The sequence below is a fragment of the Megalobrama amblycephala genome, linkage group LG15, assembly GCF_018812025.1.
Source record: "Megalobrama amblycephala isolate DHTTF-2021 linkage group LG15, ASM1881202v1, whole genome shotgun sequence".
Taxonomy (NCBI): domain Eukaryota; kingdom Metazoa; phylum Chordata; class Actinopteri; order Cypriniformes; family Xenocyprididae; genus Megalobrama; species Megalobrama amblycephala.
The window spans coordinates 25,176,568-25,195,941 of NC_063058.1; the positions used below are offsets into that span (position 1 = coordinate 25,176,568).

Sequence of the window (19,374 nt, forward strand, 5' to 3'; positions counted from 1 at the left end):
TTCTAATCAACAAAAAAAAAAGCAAACCGCCAATGGAAAAAAAGAGAATGGAGGGGGAATGACGACAAAAATGGAAAAAAAGACAACTGACAAGAAGAAAAAATGCATAAAGGGAAGCATTCGCCCAGAGAAGCCGTGATTACTTGTAGCGTACAAGCTACGACAGCAAGCGTGTCGCCAACGGAAACACTTATCAAGCCTCATGCCAGCAGGGAGACCAAGCATGAAAACTCAACCAGCCCTTCCTCCCCTGAGATGCATCCTATTAGCCTGCCTGTGGCTCCAACGGTTGTGCTGTATTTTTCTCAATTAGGCACTTTAGCATTACACCATTGCCGAAACCTGACGGCTGACAGAACAAAGAGGCGGTTGAACAATGGTTCTGAAGAAGGCTGTAACAAGGACGATAACTCTTCGAATGTCAATCTGTAGTGAGGTTTATAACTGGGACTTTGGCTTCAAATTTAGCAACTTATTAGTTAGGGATGAGTCACAATGGTGGGCTAATTGACTAGCCATCTAAGAATTCCTCAGAAAGCTAATGTGTTTAGCTACCACAAAGAGTGCAGTGCTCATGTCAATTTAACACATTTTACCATATTTGTAACCACAATTCTACAGATTTTCCTCTGCAAAGAAAGTGAAGAAGGTAAAGCAGCTTAACAACGCCTTAACAACATCACATTAAAGAAAAACTCTCATGCAAAGACGTCAGCGGAGACAAACAACCAGCGTCAGTATCTCTGGAGTGCGTGCGAGTGAGTTTGTTGTTATTTTGTCTTGTGTTACGCAGATATAAACCTGACGCTTGGCCACGCAACAGAGAACATCAACTGGAGCCACCCAATGAATTGAGATGGTGGAATGTCTAACAGAAGATGGCAGAACGTCTCCAAACCTTAAATACCAGCTATATAACTCCAAATAAAACACTTCTGTCAGAGATTTGGATGTGCCATGTCTGTCTGGCAATTAAAACTGTATTTTTTTTTTTGGTCATATTTTAAAATTCAAGAAGAGTCAGCAAAATTAACACGGCAATAAATTAAAAAAACACCCATTCTTTGCATCTGATGGCAATTCATCTTTTCACTCCTCCCAAGCCTCTTTTGGAGAATGTGAAAACAATGAACGTGTCTTGAGAACAGACAAACATAATTCAGGGGCCCCTGCATGCGGTTGCTCTCACTCTGAGGGGGTTGTAAAAAGCAGAGCCCCCCTTTCAGTGATCTGAAGCAGGGCCCCGACAGAGGTCTTGGATCTCCACGGTAAATCTCAACTCAAAGCTCTCAGGCGGTGACAATAAGAAAATAAAAGTGCACGAAGCTTATATTAAATATGTCTGCTCAAAAAATGCCAGACCTTAACTTTGGGATTGCAGAGTAACTGGATCTTTGCGGATTTCTCACTCTGACAATTTCTTTCAAATGCAATGAACTTTAAAAAAACAGGCAGCTAATGTTTTGAAAAAAAGCAAGCGCTATGGTTGTGTTTCTTTAGGCTACAGGCCAGGAACAGTGTCTGGCTCCATTTTTAATGTCTTCATCATACACCGTACAAAGTGAAATGCATTCTGGGAAAAATGTCCTAGCTCTTGGGTGTCATAAATACACAATGAGCTAAAAGCCTTGTGCTTGCAACGAGATGGACGATAAAAAATGTGAAAAGCACAGTTCAGCAGCAGTGCATTTAGCTTGTTTAACCTAGACCTCGAGCTGTCATGATAAAAACGCCATTGATATTTAATCGGGCTATTTATATTTATATATTTTATAAATAAGAAACAATAATGGAGTGTTTTTAAAAATACTCTTTTGTGCAGAACTCAAATCACGGATTCAAATCTCAAGTTGACAGTTTATAAAAAGTCACCATAATATAATATAATATATAATATAATATAATATAATATAATATAATATAATATAATATAATATAATATAATATAATATAATATAATATAATATAATATAATATAATATATATAATTTTTTTTTTTTTTTTTTAATATAATAATAATATTTTATCATTATTAAGAGATGCACTGATTGACCGGCCAGTCTTTGTTTATTTGTTCTTATTTTATTATTTTATTACCGACTTTTTACTTGTGATTTTTTTGTTAAAAAATAAAACTGCGTTGAGGAAAAGTAGATTTTTGTTTTTATATGTCAATTATATTTCTTAGATGGAAAATCGGAATTTGCAAAAATCAGTATCGGCAGATCACACTTACAAAAAATAAATAAATAAAAATCAGAAATCGGAACTGGCCAAGAACATTGCAATCAGTGCACCTCTAATAATAATAATAATAATAATAATAATAATAATAATATTATTATTATTATTATTATTATATATTATTATTATAATATTATTATTATTATTATTATTATTATATAATTATATAATTATTATAATAATAATAATATATAATAATAATATTATTATTATTATTATTAATAATTATTATTATTAATATTATTAATATTATTATTATTGTATTTGGCAGTAGACAGGAATGAACTGCACAGCTAGAATAGAATAAAAAAAGTGAATTTGTTGATATCATTAAGGCTGCATGATTATGACAAAAATCATAATTGTCGATAATTCCCTTGAGATTGTAATTGCAATTATTAAATTACGATTATCACAATTTACATTGAATGTATTGAATTGTTTGAAGCAAAAATATTTTTATATGAAAATGAACAACCTGAAATCATTCTTCCTGAAAAAAACTTTGCTTTTCTATAGCATTAAGCCTTAAATGTCAACTATACATTGGTTTGGTTTATTCTTTCAATAAAAAAAAAATATGCATGGTATTATAATGTTATACTACAAACAACAACAACAAAAAACACTTTAAGCATGCAGAATAATGTAAGTGGACTTTTTTTGTTATAATTGCATCTTTGAACGATTACGTAATTGTGGCATCCATAATTGTAATCACGATTAGAAATTCGATTAATTGTGCAGCCCTAGATATCATTCTTAAAACAGTTACAATCCTCCAACTATAAGACACGGCACAGACTGTGACTCACATTACCTAACATGTCTCAGGCCAAGTACGTGCGTACATGCTAAGCCAGGGCTTAAGTAATGTAAGTGAGAGCGATCTTTCAGAACTCAAGTTACATGTTGCATATAAACACACCAACTCGCCAGCAAAGTCGGAGTGGACACACAAGTGGAATTTACTTCGGGGTGAACAAACGGCACCAGAAAGTGAAGTTTTGTCATGCAGGATCTACACGCCACACAACAACAGGAAGCAGCCGGAACGCTACGTTGCATCCCAATCTCCCTTTTGGGGGGGGGGGAAGTTCTAATGGCCTATAAATAAACAACTAGGCCACATATTAATGAATGCTGAGGGGTCAAGGGTGGAAGGACGCCTGCGAAGACCACCCACTGAACGGAGATGGGGACGAGAGAAAGAGGAAATGAGAGCAGAGAGGAAGGGACTCACCTATGAGCAGGGTTTAGCGCTATCGCCCGGGGCTGGTCAAGATCTTGCCAGAAGAGCACCTTACGAGAGGTGCCGTCCAAGTTGGCTACTTCGATGCGGTTCGTCTCAGAGTCGGTCCAGTAGAGTTTGCGTCCAAGCCAGTCGCAGGCTAAGCCATCGGGGGAATCCAGACCTGATACCACCACCGTCTGCCCTCTGCCCAGTGTGGCCTCCTTCATAGCTGAAAAACAAGGCATCCATTCAGTTCCATAACAGTATTATCAGTTTAAGCATTCCTCAAATGTTTCATTCTGCCTCCAGATAATGACACAACTTTTTGCTGTGCTATAGCAGGGTTGCTGCCTGTAAAAATCAATTCATATGCAAAAAGTGTCGTAAATGAGCAATCGGCATTGATTCTCAGTTGTCTCAAAACCAAATACATGCATTTTTGAATACATGAAACCATGAATGAGATTATATCAGGACCATTGCAGTTACTGGCCAAATGTTTTATTTAAATTATTTTATTATGCTATTTATTAGTAACTGCTAATATTGCATATTTAATGACCTTTTTAGATTACTTTTGTCATCTACTGCTAACTTATAGCACTAGATTATGGCAAATATTTAACTGCAAAAGAGTCCCATTTCTTGAAGAAATCTTTGCTATTACAAGGTCCCACCACTTTATAATAATGACTTTTCATTACTATTAGATATCATTAGATATTGAAGGTTTGGGGTAGGATTTTTTTTTTTTTCTAAATTAATCAAAAGAGAAGAGATTTCGGTAACACATATTCCCTATTAACTACAACTTTTGCCTGAATTAACTCCTAATTTACTGCTTATTAATAGTTAGTAAGGTAGTTTTTGTAGCATTTAAGTTTAGGTATTGGGTAGGATTAAGGGATGTAGAATATGGTCATGCAGAAAAGGGCATTAATATGTGCTTTATAAGAACTAAAAAACAACCAATATATAATTAATATGCAAGCTAATAAGAAACTAGTTAAAAGTGAGAATTGAACCCTAAAATAAAGTGTTACCAAGATTTCTATTTCAAATAAAAGCTGTTCTTTTGAGCTTTCTATTCTTCAAAGAATCCTTAAAAAAAAAAATAATAATTTCTTGATCACCAAAAATCTAATGATGCTGAAAATTCAGCTTTGCATCACAGGAATAAATTACATTTCAACATATATTAAAATAGAAAACAGCAATTTGTAATTGTAATAATATTTTACAATATTACTGTTTTAATGTATAACACAAATGCAGCCTTGTGAGCATAAAACAAAAATCTTTCCCAAAAAAAAGAGGAATATTTCGCAGAACTGCAATGGAAACAGTTTTTTTTTCCCTTCACATTTACAGGTCACCTGCCGTATATAAAAGTCAATCATTCTTTAAAGAGGGCGCGTTATGCTATGTTTGGACAGAAGACGAGAGTTCTTCATTAAACTCATAAAAGACAAAAGTATTACGGGACTACAGGATTCTAAACAACAAAGAAATGCCATAATTTGAAAGGAGGGTGAAACACCCAGAAACACCTCATACGTGGCCGCTCCCAAGTATAAGAGGCTTTCCTTGCCATAAATGCTTAGATAAGACAGTGGCTAGTGCAGTGGCTGGGATATACGTAAACCTACCAACATCCGTTGCCATGATTTTTGGAATGACTTATCGCAAGAGGAAAAAAAGACATTTTAGTCGCATAACATCGGTTAATGGAAAAGCTGTCGAAAATAGATTTTTTTTATCGATATTTAGAAAATAACGCAAAAGTTTTGTGCAAATCTGTAATGGAAACACGACTACCGACCCCAAACTTTTGAAAAATAGTGTATGTTGTGATGTCTATATTTTCTTAAGCACTGCTTTATTACTTTTATATTTTGTTTATTTTATGCATTTTTTTTTTTTTTTTTAAGAAAAATGGTATAGATTTTTAATAAGAGCCATTTCTATTGATCAGCTTATTGGTATCGTCCAGAATTTTAATATCTAGGTGCATCTCTAGTTGTATGGAAAACAGCATTGTGCTAAAAAATATATATAAATCCCACAGGTGAATAAAAATAAAAAAATTTTTCAAAATTTCGAACAGAAATAAAAATATCTACATTGCCATCTACAGTAATTTCCTTGACAGTAATCACAAAACACTGATCTTACAGATAGTACTGAGGTTGTAGTAGGTCTGTTTGATGGCCTCCTCACTGACGTCCGTCCAGAATATCAGGCCCTCCGAGAAGAGAAAGTCCACCGCGGCCGCATCCTCAAGATCGCTGACGACCACAGCAGACTCCGACCGGCCCGCCTCCGCGTCCACCAGACGAACATCCCGCCGGTTGGCGAAGAGCAGCAAAGGAGAACCTGGCGGCGAAAGTTCAGGTGTGACCAAGAGACGGGCAAGGTTTCATATATCATTAAAAATACTGGAGCAACAGACAATAACATTATCGTTACAAATTATGACTCTGCATTTTTGCTATCAAGGAATCTGCCCTTTCAAAAAAAACGTGCTTGGTAATCCATTCCGTCTGTCTGCAGCAATCCAAGCTCCCGGTCTCTAAATAATCAGTGTTTTTCATGAACTCATCGCACTAAATGAGAGGCACATGTGACGCTCCCTAGGGAAGGAACAGCAGAGGAAACAACGGAAATGTCTGCCCTTCATTTTGGCACCCAGATATCTCCACGGGGACCGCCAGTTGGCACCTCACACCCGGCCGCATGTGCCAGCAAGTGCCACTCACGTCGCAGTCAATAACTTCCAGAGGGTGAGGGGGGAGAGGACATATGATGTCATTAGATACAGACACAATGGCTATGGTGAGAGTGCTGAGGGTTGGGACGTCCTGCTGTGGTTTACAAGCATGCCGCTTTACTAAGAACCATGTCACCAACGGCAAGCAACTGCGGCTTTCTGATGTTTGTGGTAATGCTATTAATAAAAACATTTAAAACTCCTCAAGGATTAATATTAACTCTAAAAAGCCAACTCTATCATATTTGATAGGCAAATGTCAAAGGCCTCTATATCAGCAACATGAAAAACCTGTCGTAAACAATCTATTACATGCCATCTGTTGTCCGACTGATAGTTTATACTTTTCACCAATAAAAGGCCTTTTAGTATAATTGTAAAAACATTCATTTTAGGAATGAAGCAACTAGGGTTTAGTTGATTATCCATACATTATTCTTTTGATAAAAAATGTGAGTTTCAAATATGATACATCAGGCTTTGGGGAACATTTTGTCCATCTCTCATCATTGCATTATATGCAGATATTTATACTATGCTTTTATAAAGATCTCATTCACTCAAAAAATTAATTGTTGGATTTACTTAAAAAAGCAGTGGTTCCACACAACTATATTGAGTAATTTGTACAAATAATTTAGTTGTATGAACAAAGAAATTCAAGTAAATCTGACAAAAGTTCTTTAAATAAATACAAATCATTTGAATTTGTCACTGAAAGTCCTCTAAACGTTCATCATAACTGAACATTACTAACATACACTAACAACATCTTTCCCTTTACTGAAAAACACATAAGATAACACTTTAATCCCTAAATTTACTCTCCTATTGCAGTCCCTTGCAACATTAATTTGTACGTTTCACTCAGCAATGTTAATTTGACTGAACAAACACTTATTAAGTAAAGCTGACAATACTCATTTTTAGTAGAAACAACTTAGTTACATGAGTTAAGTAATGTGAACAAGGATGGTTTGAGTAAACCTAACAACAGCGAAAGTTCATTTTTTTTGAGTGTTGATTTACAATAGCTATCAGAATTACATCTTACTTTTGGCCAAATATCAGCAACTGCACCAAATTTCATATATTTGCTCAATTTAGGCCTTTGGAGTTTTTTCCTCCTCCAATAAAATCCATACTCTCCTATAGCTTTCTATATGAGCCATTAAAGGGTTAGTTCACCCAAAAATGAAAATTATGTCATTTATTACTCACCTTCATGCCGTTTCACACCCGTAAAACCTTCGTTAATCTTCGGAACACAAGTTAAGATATTTTAGTTGAAATCCCATAGCTTCGTGAGGCCTCCATAGAGAGCAATGACATTTCCTCTCTCAAGATCCATTAATGCACTAAAAACATATTTAAATTAGTTCATGTGAGTACAGTGGTTCAATATTAATATTATAAAGCGACGAGAATATTTTTGGTGCACCAAAAAAACTAAATAACGACTTCATGAAGCATCAGAGCACAAATGAATCAGCGTATCGAATCATGATTCAGATCGCATGTCAAACTGCCAACGGCTGAAATCATGTGACTTTGGCGCTCCGAACAGCAGATTCGACACACTGATTTATTTATGCTCCGAAGCTTCCTGAAGCATTGTTTTGAAATCGGCCATCACTAAATAAGTTGTTATTTTGTTTTTTTTGGCGCACCAAAAATATTCTTGTCGCTTTATAATATTAATATTGAACCACTGTACTCACATGAACTGATTTAAATATGTTTTTAGTACATTAATGGATCTTGAGAGAGGAAATGTCATTGCTCCCTATGGAGGCCTCACGAAGCCATCGGATTTCAACTAAAATATCTTAATTTGTGTTCTGAAGAATAACGAAGGTCTTATAGGTTTGGAATGTCATGAGGGTGAGTAATAAATGACAGAATTTTCATTTTTGGGTGAACTAAACCTTTAAAGCCTATTTGTTTTGTATAAAGGTTCAATAATAAGGCTAAACGGAATTAAACCGTACGCGATTTTGGCAAAGACTGCGATATTTTTATGCGCAGCTTGTCAGTGAAGCACGGCTCTGTGATCAGTAGTAAATGCTGCTCCAACTGAAAGCCAGGGGGCGCTTCCATGCAGAAACTCCAAATATTCCCCGCAGAAATACGATATAGCGCACGCCATTCCAAGAAATTAACATGGGCATTATACTATCGCTGTAGCTAAATAAACAAAAGATTGAAATGCTTTGATTGATTAAACATAACTAATAAGCACATGACTACGACAATATATGGTTAACATGAGTTCTTCAAACCTTCTCTGGTATTTTCATGGTAATAAAGTATATTTATACTTCAATTCTAATCGACATAGAAGGATGCTCAACTGTCGTTATGAAGCGAGTTTGGAGTAAAAACGTTATTAAATGTTGTCTTTTGTCGGACAAGAGGTTTATAAATGCTTCTCATGTTTGGAAAGATTTTTGATGCGATGCTTTTTCAAATGCACGTTATTACGTATTTACTACTGATCACAGAGCCCTGCATCACTCACAAGCTGCGAATAAAATAAAAAAATAAAAAAATAAATAATCGCAGCCTTTGCAATTTCATAAATCGCACTAAATCGCACTAAAGCGATTTCATGTTATTTTTTTTAATTTACCGTGCAGCCCTATTCAATAAGTAGTTCCATTGAAACAAAATAAATATACATTTCTGACAATTCATTTTATATGGCATGCTTTAGAGGGTTAATGTGAAAGTAGTTATAATCTGTGAGAAGAGCCATTCTGCAGGTATTTTTCCACACCCATTTTATCAGCTGACAGGTAAAAACTAAGTCTGATTGCTTACAAAATTAATAGCCTCTCCTCAACAAACCACATGATTTCAGGTATCACTCACTGTCTGTAGCACAATCTTTGCAGGATGAGTTACACACCAAAGTTTAATACCTGTGGTTAGAGGTTTGTTTAGATACCAACCTGAAGTATGAGCAAAAATAATAGCAATTAGTAACTTTGAGATTTCAATGGTCCTAAAGAGGCATATTCCATCACGTGATCTCAGCTTTCTGCCCAAGCCGCTATCCACTAAGTAAGCAGTCTTACGAGACTAAACAGAGCACGATGTGTGATTTGGTGTTATCTAAAAGCAAACACCGCAGCAATTTTGGGCTTGAGGGTTATTTTGCACTAACCAGCAGGGATAACGTAAAAAGGTGTTTTAAATTATGGTCAACTATAAATAAGTCATGCATAGGTTGATTTTACTAAAAAAAAAAGTGTCACCAAATATAGAGGAGCCGAAAATGAAGATAATTTAACTCACTCACACATTTGATCAATCCTTCTCTCTGTTCTGGACCATTTAAAACTATTAAAGACCATCAATTCCAAGACAAATAACACATAACAAAATGATGCTAAGTCTAAAAAAACACTTTTAAGTTTCCCTTTCCATATAGTTTTCACAAACTGACTGCCCGGCTATGACCACAGGAAGTGTCTTTGCAATTATTTGGCAATTGTAAACGCAACTTTAGCATGATTTACAGTTGTATACACTTCATACAAACACAGCACTCCGTCTACTAAACAGTGACAGAGGCGTGAAGTACACATGCTGTAAGCAACAACAGACCCCAGACATCAAACAAAAACCCCCTGTCCTCACTTCACTGGCCCACAGATTGTTCCTTCAATCATTTGGTCCACTCCTTTAACTCCTTTCTTCCAGCTTTCCAACTACATCAAACACAGAGACCAACCAACTCGAATCACTCTGAAAAGGAGATGCAGGTTTATTCTTTCTCCTTATCAGTTAGTTTTTTTAAGCATTTATATATTGCACAGTTTGGTGTAGGGCTCGACGATATGGCCAAAAAAGGTTATCAAGATAAAATGATCAGTCGATATCGATAATTATTACGATAAATATCAAATCTTTATTTCTTTCAAGTTTAAAGGCAGTTTGAGTGAAAGTTGGAGAAACCAGACAATAAATTGTGCTTTTATCATCAGAGCATCACAAACACTTGCCAAATTGTTCAGGTGAACAATTCATAAATGAATATTACATGTTTTATCTCTTAAAATGATACATTTGACAGTGGCTTGAGTTGGGATGTAGATGTAAATTTATGTTCATTAACAAAAACAGCAACATCTAACAATTTTTAAAGGGTAAAATTTTATAGGTAAAATTTGGTCTTTCATGGTATTCGGATCATGTTAACCACACCTCACCACCATGGTAAAAATTAACTAGGCTATATGGTTTCTATGGTATTTGTTATGAAAAACAGTAGCCTAAAAACATTTATTATAAATACTAATGCACAAAAACTGTTATAGCTTAGCTTAATAACAAAAAATACTGCAATTATTTTACATTACTTCTTTAATATCTACATTAATAATATAATAAAATTCGATATGAATATCCAACATTTTCGCCACAATCCCATGGTTTCAGTTAGGGATGCACCGAAATAAAAAATTATGGGCCGAACCTGAAAATTCTTGGTGTACTTGACCAAAAACAGTAAATCGAAAATGACTTTTAATAAAATAATTATTCTTTTCTTATTTTTCATTAGTTTTTTGTATAATTGTATTATTATTATTATACTTTTTAATTAAAATCAATAATTTTACTGAATCTGAAAAAAATAAATAAAAAATACAAGCCAAATAATAACCACCCTTTACTAAACTTAAATACACTGTAAAAAAATGAATGTGATTTTAACGATAAAATATTGTAAAACCGCGTCGAAAAAAAAAATTGTAAATAGGTTAACAGTAAGTTCCCATATTATATAAAGGGAAAAACTGTAAAAGCTCTAACCAGAAATTTATGCAATTTTCACAGTAAAATGCTGTAAATATTTTACAATTTTTATAAGTAAAAAAGACAAAATTTAATTTACAGTCAAAATCTGTAAACTGATGTTCCCAAAATTCCCTGTGTGACACTCCACATTTGAAAGTATTTTGTTTAAATAATCATGTTTCTTAATAGTTTTTGATATCAGTTATATACATTAGGGTTTTATGTTACATCTTCTGTTGTTTAATGAATGTTTATTGCATTATTTATGTATTGTGGGTTACCATGATGGTGTTTTGCACCTTCTATATATTAGTATATACTTGTGAAGAAACTACTTGTGATTCTTCATGTGGCTTTCTCTTTTACCATCTGCATTATTATGGTGGTTGTCAGTATATGTTAAAGGTACAAAACAGATTTTAGTAGTAGTGTGCATTGTTGAATTTATTGGTTTACATTCAAATTTTCTTAAATTACAGTTTTATACTGTAAAATTTACAGTTTGTTCTGTAAATGTGTTTACTGTTTTTCTGTATTTTTTACAAAATTATTCTACTATACTACTATTCTACTACAGAATTTTTTTTTACAGTGTACGAATAATGAAGTAACAAAAATTGGACAGAAAATAGGCCTGTATTAAAATAAGGTTAAATATATTAATATCAATATATAATTCTTCATTCAAGTTCTATGCAACAGAATCAGATTTAACAGATATTAAGTGAAAACTCATCCCTAGTTTCAGTTAGTGTTACTACAGTAAATCATGGTAAATGTTGGCGACTTGTCAATTGAAAAGCCTTCTATCGTTTTGGCTCAAAGCTTCTCCTGTTTTCTGCATCAGTATTGTTGAGAAAGACAGCGCCGTTTCATCTGGCTTTAAACTAGTTGAAATCACAAGTCATTTGATTTGTGGTTTGTATGGGAGAACTCTGTTGCACCAAACTCAAATCTTCTCACTGGACGCTTTTGGCGCATTTGCCGTTTAATGTTTCTCATATGTAACAGAAATGGCAGCGCGTTTCAGTTATTGTCACCAATCTGCAAACAAGCATATGCAGCATTATTTGCATAGTGCATGAACATTATGTTATAATTTTATCGGGGAAAAATATATTGCACTAATTAGTGTTATCGTTTTATCGCCCAGCCCTAGTTTGGTGGGATTATTAGCAATGTATATGTCATTCAAGCAGCATAATTGCAGCATATGCTTCCATCTGTACAGAAAAGCCTTTGGAATGGTCCACCAGAGCCTGGGAGGACTCGGACACCTCCTTCCCCGGCGAGCACAGAGCAGTGGGGATTAAAAAGATAACCTCGTCCCAACAGCTGCACTGTTTTATGAGATCACACGGACCTCTGCAGCCCAAATGTGCAAGAAAAAACACCACCAGCATGATGCATAACCACGACAGCACCCCCCACCCAGCACAATCTCCTACCCAAACAGACGAGATTACTCACTCAGTGTCATTTCAAAACGTCAACCTTCAGTTGTGGACAAAACCAAACACATTAGTTGAAGGTTAGCTTGGCTATATTTAAAGTAAATTAGATTCTCAGCCCTCATGACTAACCTTCATTACAAAAAATAATGTTTCTTCAATGGTTTCTACAGTAACGTTCTTGACATTCCTTCTAGGTTCTTCAGATTTTAGGGGTGTGACGAGATCTCATGCCACAAGATTAAAAAAAAAGTTTCGTGATATTTCCATGAAGAAGTGTGAGGGTGAAATTAGGATAGAACAAGCCAAGTTGAGTTTGAAGTAAAACCTTTTACAATGCTTGAGTGTTGTCTTTTACTGCATATGATAATTCATACTCAGAAAGTAGAACTGAAACCACATTCATTACAAGATGATTAGTTAAAGCATTTCAAATGCACCAGCAGACTATTTTTCTAGTCACGTATTTCATCATTGAGGATTTCTTAAAAATACTGTGTAAAAATCTCGTCTCGTTCTCATGAACTCAATCTCGTGTTTCGTCTTATCTCGTGAGCGGTCTCGTCACACCCCTATTGGATTTATCAATCTGGGTCTTCAGGGATTAATAAAGGTCTTGACATTCGTTATGGACATATCTGGAGAACCTATAAGAAACATCAAGGACTTTATCAATCTGAAGAAACTATAATGAACATCAAGAATGTTTTTAAAGGATTAGTCCACTTTTAAATAAAATTTTCCTGATAATTTACTCACCCCCATGTCATCCAAGATGTTCATGTCTTTCTTTCTTCAGTCGAAAAGAAATTAAGGTTTTTGATGAAAACATTCCAGGATTATTCTCCTTATAGTGGACTTCAATGGGCACCAAACGGTTGAAGGTCAAAATTAAAGTTTCAGTGCAGCTTCAAAGGGCTTTAAACGATCCCAGATGAGGAATAAGGGTCTTATCTAGTGAAACGATTGTTCATTTTCGGAAAAAAAATACAACTGTATATGCTTTATAAACACAAATGATCGCCTTGCACATGCTTCCGCTTTCTGTATTCTTCAAAAAGCTTACGCTGTATGTCCTACACCTTCCCTATTCTACTTACGGAAAAAAATGGAATTGGCGCCGCGTTCGTTCCGTAAGTAGAATAGGGAAGGCGTAGGACATACAGCGTAAGCATTTTGAAGAATACTAAAGTGTGGTTTTGGCGGAAGCACGTGCAAGGCGATCATTTGTTTATATAAAGCATATAAATTTACATTTTTTTTCCAAAAATGACTGGTCGTTTCACTAGATAAGACCCTTATTCCTCGTCTGGTATCGTTTAAAGCCGTTTGAAGCTGCACTGAAACTGTAATTTTGACCTTCAACCGTTTGGTGCCCATTGAAGTCCACTATAAGGAGAATAATCCTGGAATGTTTTCATCAAAAACCTTAATTTCTTTTTGACTGAAGAAAGACAGACATGAACATCTTGGATGACATGGGGGTGAGTAAATTATCAGGAAAATCTCCATAGAACCAAATATTATACAATAATATGTAAACATTCTTGATGTGGATAGATTATACAGACTAGGGCTGAAACGATTAGTCGACATTATCGACAACGTCGACAATAAAAAATTGTCGACAAATATTTTTGTTGTCGAATAGTCTCTTGATCTCATACGACCTATTTGAAGGGCCTGCAATAACGCGGTGTAACCAGTGGGGCGCTGTAGCGCAATACTGTAATGCAGCCCTCCGGGATCCAATCCAATAAAAGAAGTCAGTGCTTTGGAGAGCATAGTGCAAACGACATCGAACCCGTGAAATGTGGGAGATTAACATAGCATAAACATAACAAACATAACGTTTAGCATAACTACAGAATACTGTCATGCAGGGCCACCAACTCTCATTCAAACTCACTGTTCTCACGCCACACGTTCATTTTCTCACAGTGAAAGATGCATCGCAGAGCAAAGAGGACACAGACAACGCAACGCACCGACAGATCAGGTTACTTTTGATATAAAACTAAGTCTAAGCTTTTAAATTCAGTCAATATTACTACGGGATTCAAACAATACTTGTGGTGGTGACTCTGTTTAACGTTGTGTGGCAGATCGCTGTAACACCTCGGTTCAAGCGGCATGTGAACCTATTCCTCTCTATTACAGCGCGAAATAAACATGAATGAACATCAAAAAGTACTTACTGAACTTACTGAAATGAATCCATCTCTATTGTAATCACTTAATCGGAGTTTTAACCGCAGAAAGAAGTCAATAAAACTTGCAAACAAATATATCACACAAAATGTAACATTTACCTCAGGAAAGCCATTCAATGACCATAAACTCGATAGTTTGTGTGTGTGTGTGTGTGTGTGTGTGTGTGTGTGTGTGTGTGTGTGTGTGTGTGTGTGGTGTATATATATATATATATATATATATATATATATATATACACACACACATACACATATATATGATATGTAATATGTGTATGTATGTATGTTGTTTCATTTTCACAAAAACCCCCACATGATTACATTATATTTATATATTTATATTTATAGTATATTGGTCTATTCAGTTGGCTTAAAAATGATTAAAAATACACTTTTAAAAGCTGAAGTGATTTCCTTGTTTTATTTACTAGTTAAAGTACAGTATAACTCAATATTTTAACTAATTGCTAAAGTAGAATAATCGAACAAAGCCTACTGATTAATCAGTGCAATAATCGATGATTAGTCGATTAATCGTTCTAATAATCGACAGATTAATCGATTATCAAAATAATCGTTTGTTGCAGCCCTAATACAGACAGATCTTATATAACATTTTTTTACCTCAGAGATGATAGAAAGATTGATAGACAAACAGATAGATAGACAGACCTTATATAACTTTCAAATTTTTACCTCCGAGATTTTTACCAAAACTGAAAGACAAGGTTTTGTCAAGAAGACAGCATTTCTGTATTTTTTTTTTACTTTTGCACATATTTCAGAGTTATTATTGTACAGAAACATAATTATAAGCCACTCAAAGATTCCTTCTGTGGACACAAAACTTTCTAACAGTGCACAATGAGAAACAAAAGGGGAAACAGATGAACTCCAGCAACTTAGTAATGGTTTTAGAGTCAACAGGCCAGAGATCTAGAGGACAAAAGCCAAGCGAGCCTTGTTTCAATGGATAATTGAAACACTGCGGCTTATTAGAGGAAACAAAATCCAGCAAAAGTCAAATTTCAGCCACAGCATGAAGATTGCTAATCTCCCTAAACAGACGTCCCTAGGAGAACTCTTTTCCATTCTATAACCAAGCACCCATATGACTTAGGAACTTCCGCTCTTCTCCGACTTTTGTAGTGCCAGGAGGGGTAGTATGTGAGAGCACCTGGGCCCACCGGGCTCCTCCTTTGTAGAGGAAGAGCACAAAGAAACAGCTGAAGGAGTCTGAGCTTGTCACCAGAATTAACCGTCTACAGAAGGGAGGAGCACAAAGGAGGTTTACGAACACGTGAAGAGTCCTGGAAAGTGGGTAAAAGAGCTTCAAATGAAAGGCTGCACAGCTCATTCACTATCTCTGTTTTCTTCCTCTGTCCTCAATCTCCTTTTACCTACCTGATCTGCCTGATTACGATCAAAACCGGTCGCTCACTTCCTCCAGCCCATATCAGCAAGAGACAATATAGTAAAGCGAAGAGATTGCGTTAAAGAAAACATGCAAGTATGCAAACACGCAAGCGTTTTTTTTTTTTTTTTTTAAACAACGTGAACTCTGTGACACCTTCTTATGATCCTAAAATAATTTATACCTTAAAATGCATACTATTTAAATATCTATCTAGTCCTGCAAAGACACACTGACCCATAACAGGATAAAAACAGGGACTGGATGCTACATTTCCCCCAATAACTCGTTTTATTCAAATGCAAACTTGTTTAATTAGCTTAAGGAGTGATTGACATTGGCAGTAGGAGCTTGACAATGGCATCAAAAGTTTTGTGGTTTTTGTTATGCTAAAATTCAACAAGGCCTTTTGTTGATCACGCATGTTAAATTAGCAGTACATGCAACAGATTTTCCTCAATCACTTTTATCTTAGAATACACAAAAACTGAAAAAGGTTGAAAATCACATACTGGGTTGCTACTTATTAAATCTGTATTAATACTAGTAGAAAAACTCTTTGCAGCGATGCTTGCTGGCAAACATCACCAACCTTAGCCTATAAAGTGGCATGTCAACAAATGAACCACTTGCTATTGACGTGACCTGAATAAATCAGGTTTTCCCTTCAAACACTGAGCTTCCAAAGAAACAATAACATGACAGTCCGTTCTCATAATTGCAATATAATAGCTTGTAAAAATTGCAACATCGGCTGCATACAAACAATGTAGACTGCAATAATTCAGGCAAATTTCAGCCAAGAAGAAGGAGGTTTTGTTCTCTCAAAGGTTCTTCAGTGGTACTTTGCAGCAGCCAATTCTTGATATTACAAGGTTTTTAGATTATAATCTTGGTTTACGGGTCCTATAGCACCCATAAATAAATGGTTTACTTACAGTACAAGAAAATGTAATTGTTCATCGTGGAACGTATTAAAGGTTTTCCAATAGAATCAGGCTGTAAAACCTTTTTGGATCTAATTGGAACCTTTACTTTTTATTGGATTGGAACGGACTGGATTCATGTTGTTTGGACAAATTGGTAACACTATATTATAACTTTTAATAAGTCGTCATTCGCAAATCCAAAGCATTTCTAACTATTACATTAACTGATCATTATTATTTGTTTGTTGGAATGGTTTAGTAGACTAGTCTAATATAAAATGACTACTTGTAAATGCTGTTAAGAAAGTTATGAATACAATATAAATAGACTTGAGTCGATGCATAATTAATGACTCAATCCATCTGAATTAAAATATTCACACGGTTCTGCTTACTTGCTCCAGAAATAAAACCAAACCAAAATCTCTCTCTCGCTAGGCGTGAATACAAACATCCCAGCAAACCAATAATGAGTAGACAGTGCTAAAATTATAAATATTTAAGCACAGGCATGTTTGAATGCCAATTTCTCACCAGCAACTCTAACAGTAAGGTTTTCAGCTTAGTAACATTATGAAACTATCTAATATTAATCATTTGAGTTCAGGGTTTTTCACAACATACATTTAATTTATAGACTTTTCTGCGATATATAGAGATGATATATATTCAAAAAGTTGATATACTTCACCAAAAACTATACATATTTTGCTTAATATTTACTATTCATGCAGCTTTTATTACCTGAAAGACTATACTTTTTAAAAAAATAAATAAATAAATTTATTACACTACAGGTCCATTTTAAATCAACTAGTTACATGGAAAAGCCACAAATGGAGACTAGTTACAGACAGACAGAATATTAATATACATGTTAAGCACTAGTAATGTTAGTTAAGGTATTATAAAGTGTTAGAAGACAAACCCAGCTCTTTATATTGGAGGTTTGTGGGCTTGCTTAGAGTCTTTTTTACTCTTAATAAACTTCAGCAGTGTTTCCATTGAAACGCCAACTTTAGTTTATCCGCTTAATTGTCAGTAACACCATTCAGATGAAGTTCAGGTAAAACAACAGACTTTAAAACAGTTTTAAAAGCCTATTTAATACTTTTACACCATTTTCTTGCTGACACCCGACACCACCGAGGCCTCCATAACACACAAGCAGAGCAGTTTACACGTCCTAAAAGAGCTAAAAACTCCTATCAAACATGTCAAATACTTCACAAAATGCTGCTTTTAGTGTTAAACTCAACTTCCAGAAGTGCACATCTGGGTTCACAAACCCGCCGCAGACTATAGTTTGGATCAAACCAGCTCAACTTTACTTAGACTTCACTCACTAAAGTTACTATTGTTGCACTTTTACACATCTTCTATTAAACACATGCTCGTGCGAAACCAAACGAAATAAAATACGCAATAACTCACACGAAACCAGCCGTGCTCTAGTTTGTTTCGCGCTCGTGCGTTTTACTTTGTATCACATTGTTCGCGGTGATATAATGACTTCAACACCTCAGAGCTGTAGGAAAAACTCAACAAAAACTATTTTACTCACCACGAATCACCGTCAGACTACAACAAAGCAGCAGTTCCAGCAATAAAATCTCCATCGCAAGCGCTCCGGGCTTTAATTCCATAATCCCAGCTCCATTTCTTCGAGGTATTGGTGTTAGGAGAAAGTTTGTAGTCCGTAGGTCGATCAGTCGGACTTTTTTTCGCCCGAGCGACTCTTCCAGCGATAGTAGAGGAGGCACGAGGAGGGGAATGACTGACAGCGGAAACTGATCGACGTCATCAAGTGGGATTGTGCGGCGCTGTGGCGCGCTCGCCTTGCCAGACCAGAAGACACACACACACACACACACACACACACACACACACACACACACACACACACACACACACACTGTAAACTGTTAGTGATTTTGAAAAGGAAAAAAAGTAAAATACTACAGTAAAAGGGTGTAAAGTTAAATGTACAGTCATCCGGTCATTATCGCAAAAATAAAAAAAACATATCAATATATAAAAAATTAGTCTAATATATGATTTAAAACATCACAATTAGTCACTGAACATCTTTATTATTAAATATAACTAATAAAAAGTTAAATGCACTGATTTGAAGTCATGCATTTTCATAGACTACAATATATTCAATACATCAAAAAAAAAAAAAAAACAGTCATTTAGATCATTATTCGACAGCGTTGATGTTTGTTGACTATATTTTAACTGTATATGTCAATAAATCATAATGATATTTGAGTGATTTAAATCTGTTTGTTGCTGTTAGTACTGATA

At 35.2% G+C, this 19,374-nt stretch overlaps 1 protein-coding gene across 1 annotated transcript in view; it reads right to left on the reverse strand.

Annotated features, from left to right (window-relative positions):
- Window positions 1–18,897, reverse strand: part of lrp5 (low density lipoprotein receptor-related protein 5) — an 81,893-nt gene extending 62,996 nt beyond the window's left edge. Inside the window, 3 exon segments of the mRNA XM_048159618.1 lie at window positions 3,488–3,707; window positions 5,654–5,854; window positions 18,626–18,897. Of these exon segments, the coding sequence (XP_048015575.1) occupies window positions 3,488–3,707; window positions 5,654–5,854; window positions 18,626–18,707 (503 nt within the window). The 5' untranslated portion in view covers window positions 18,708–18,897.
- Between the last annotated feature and the right edge of the window lie 477 nt (window positions 18,898–19,374).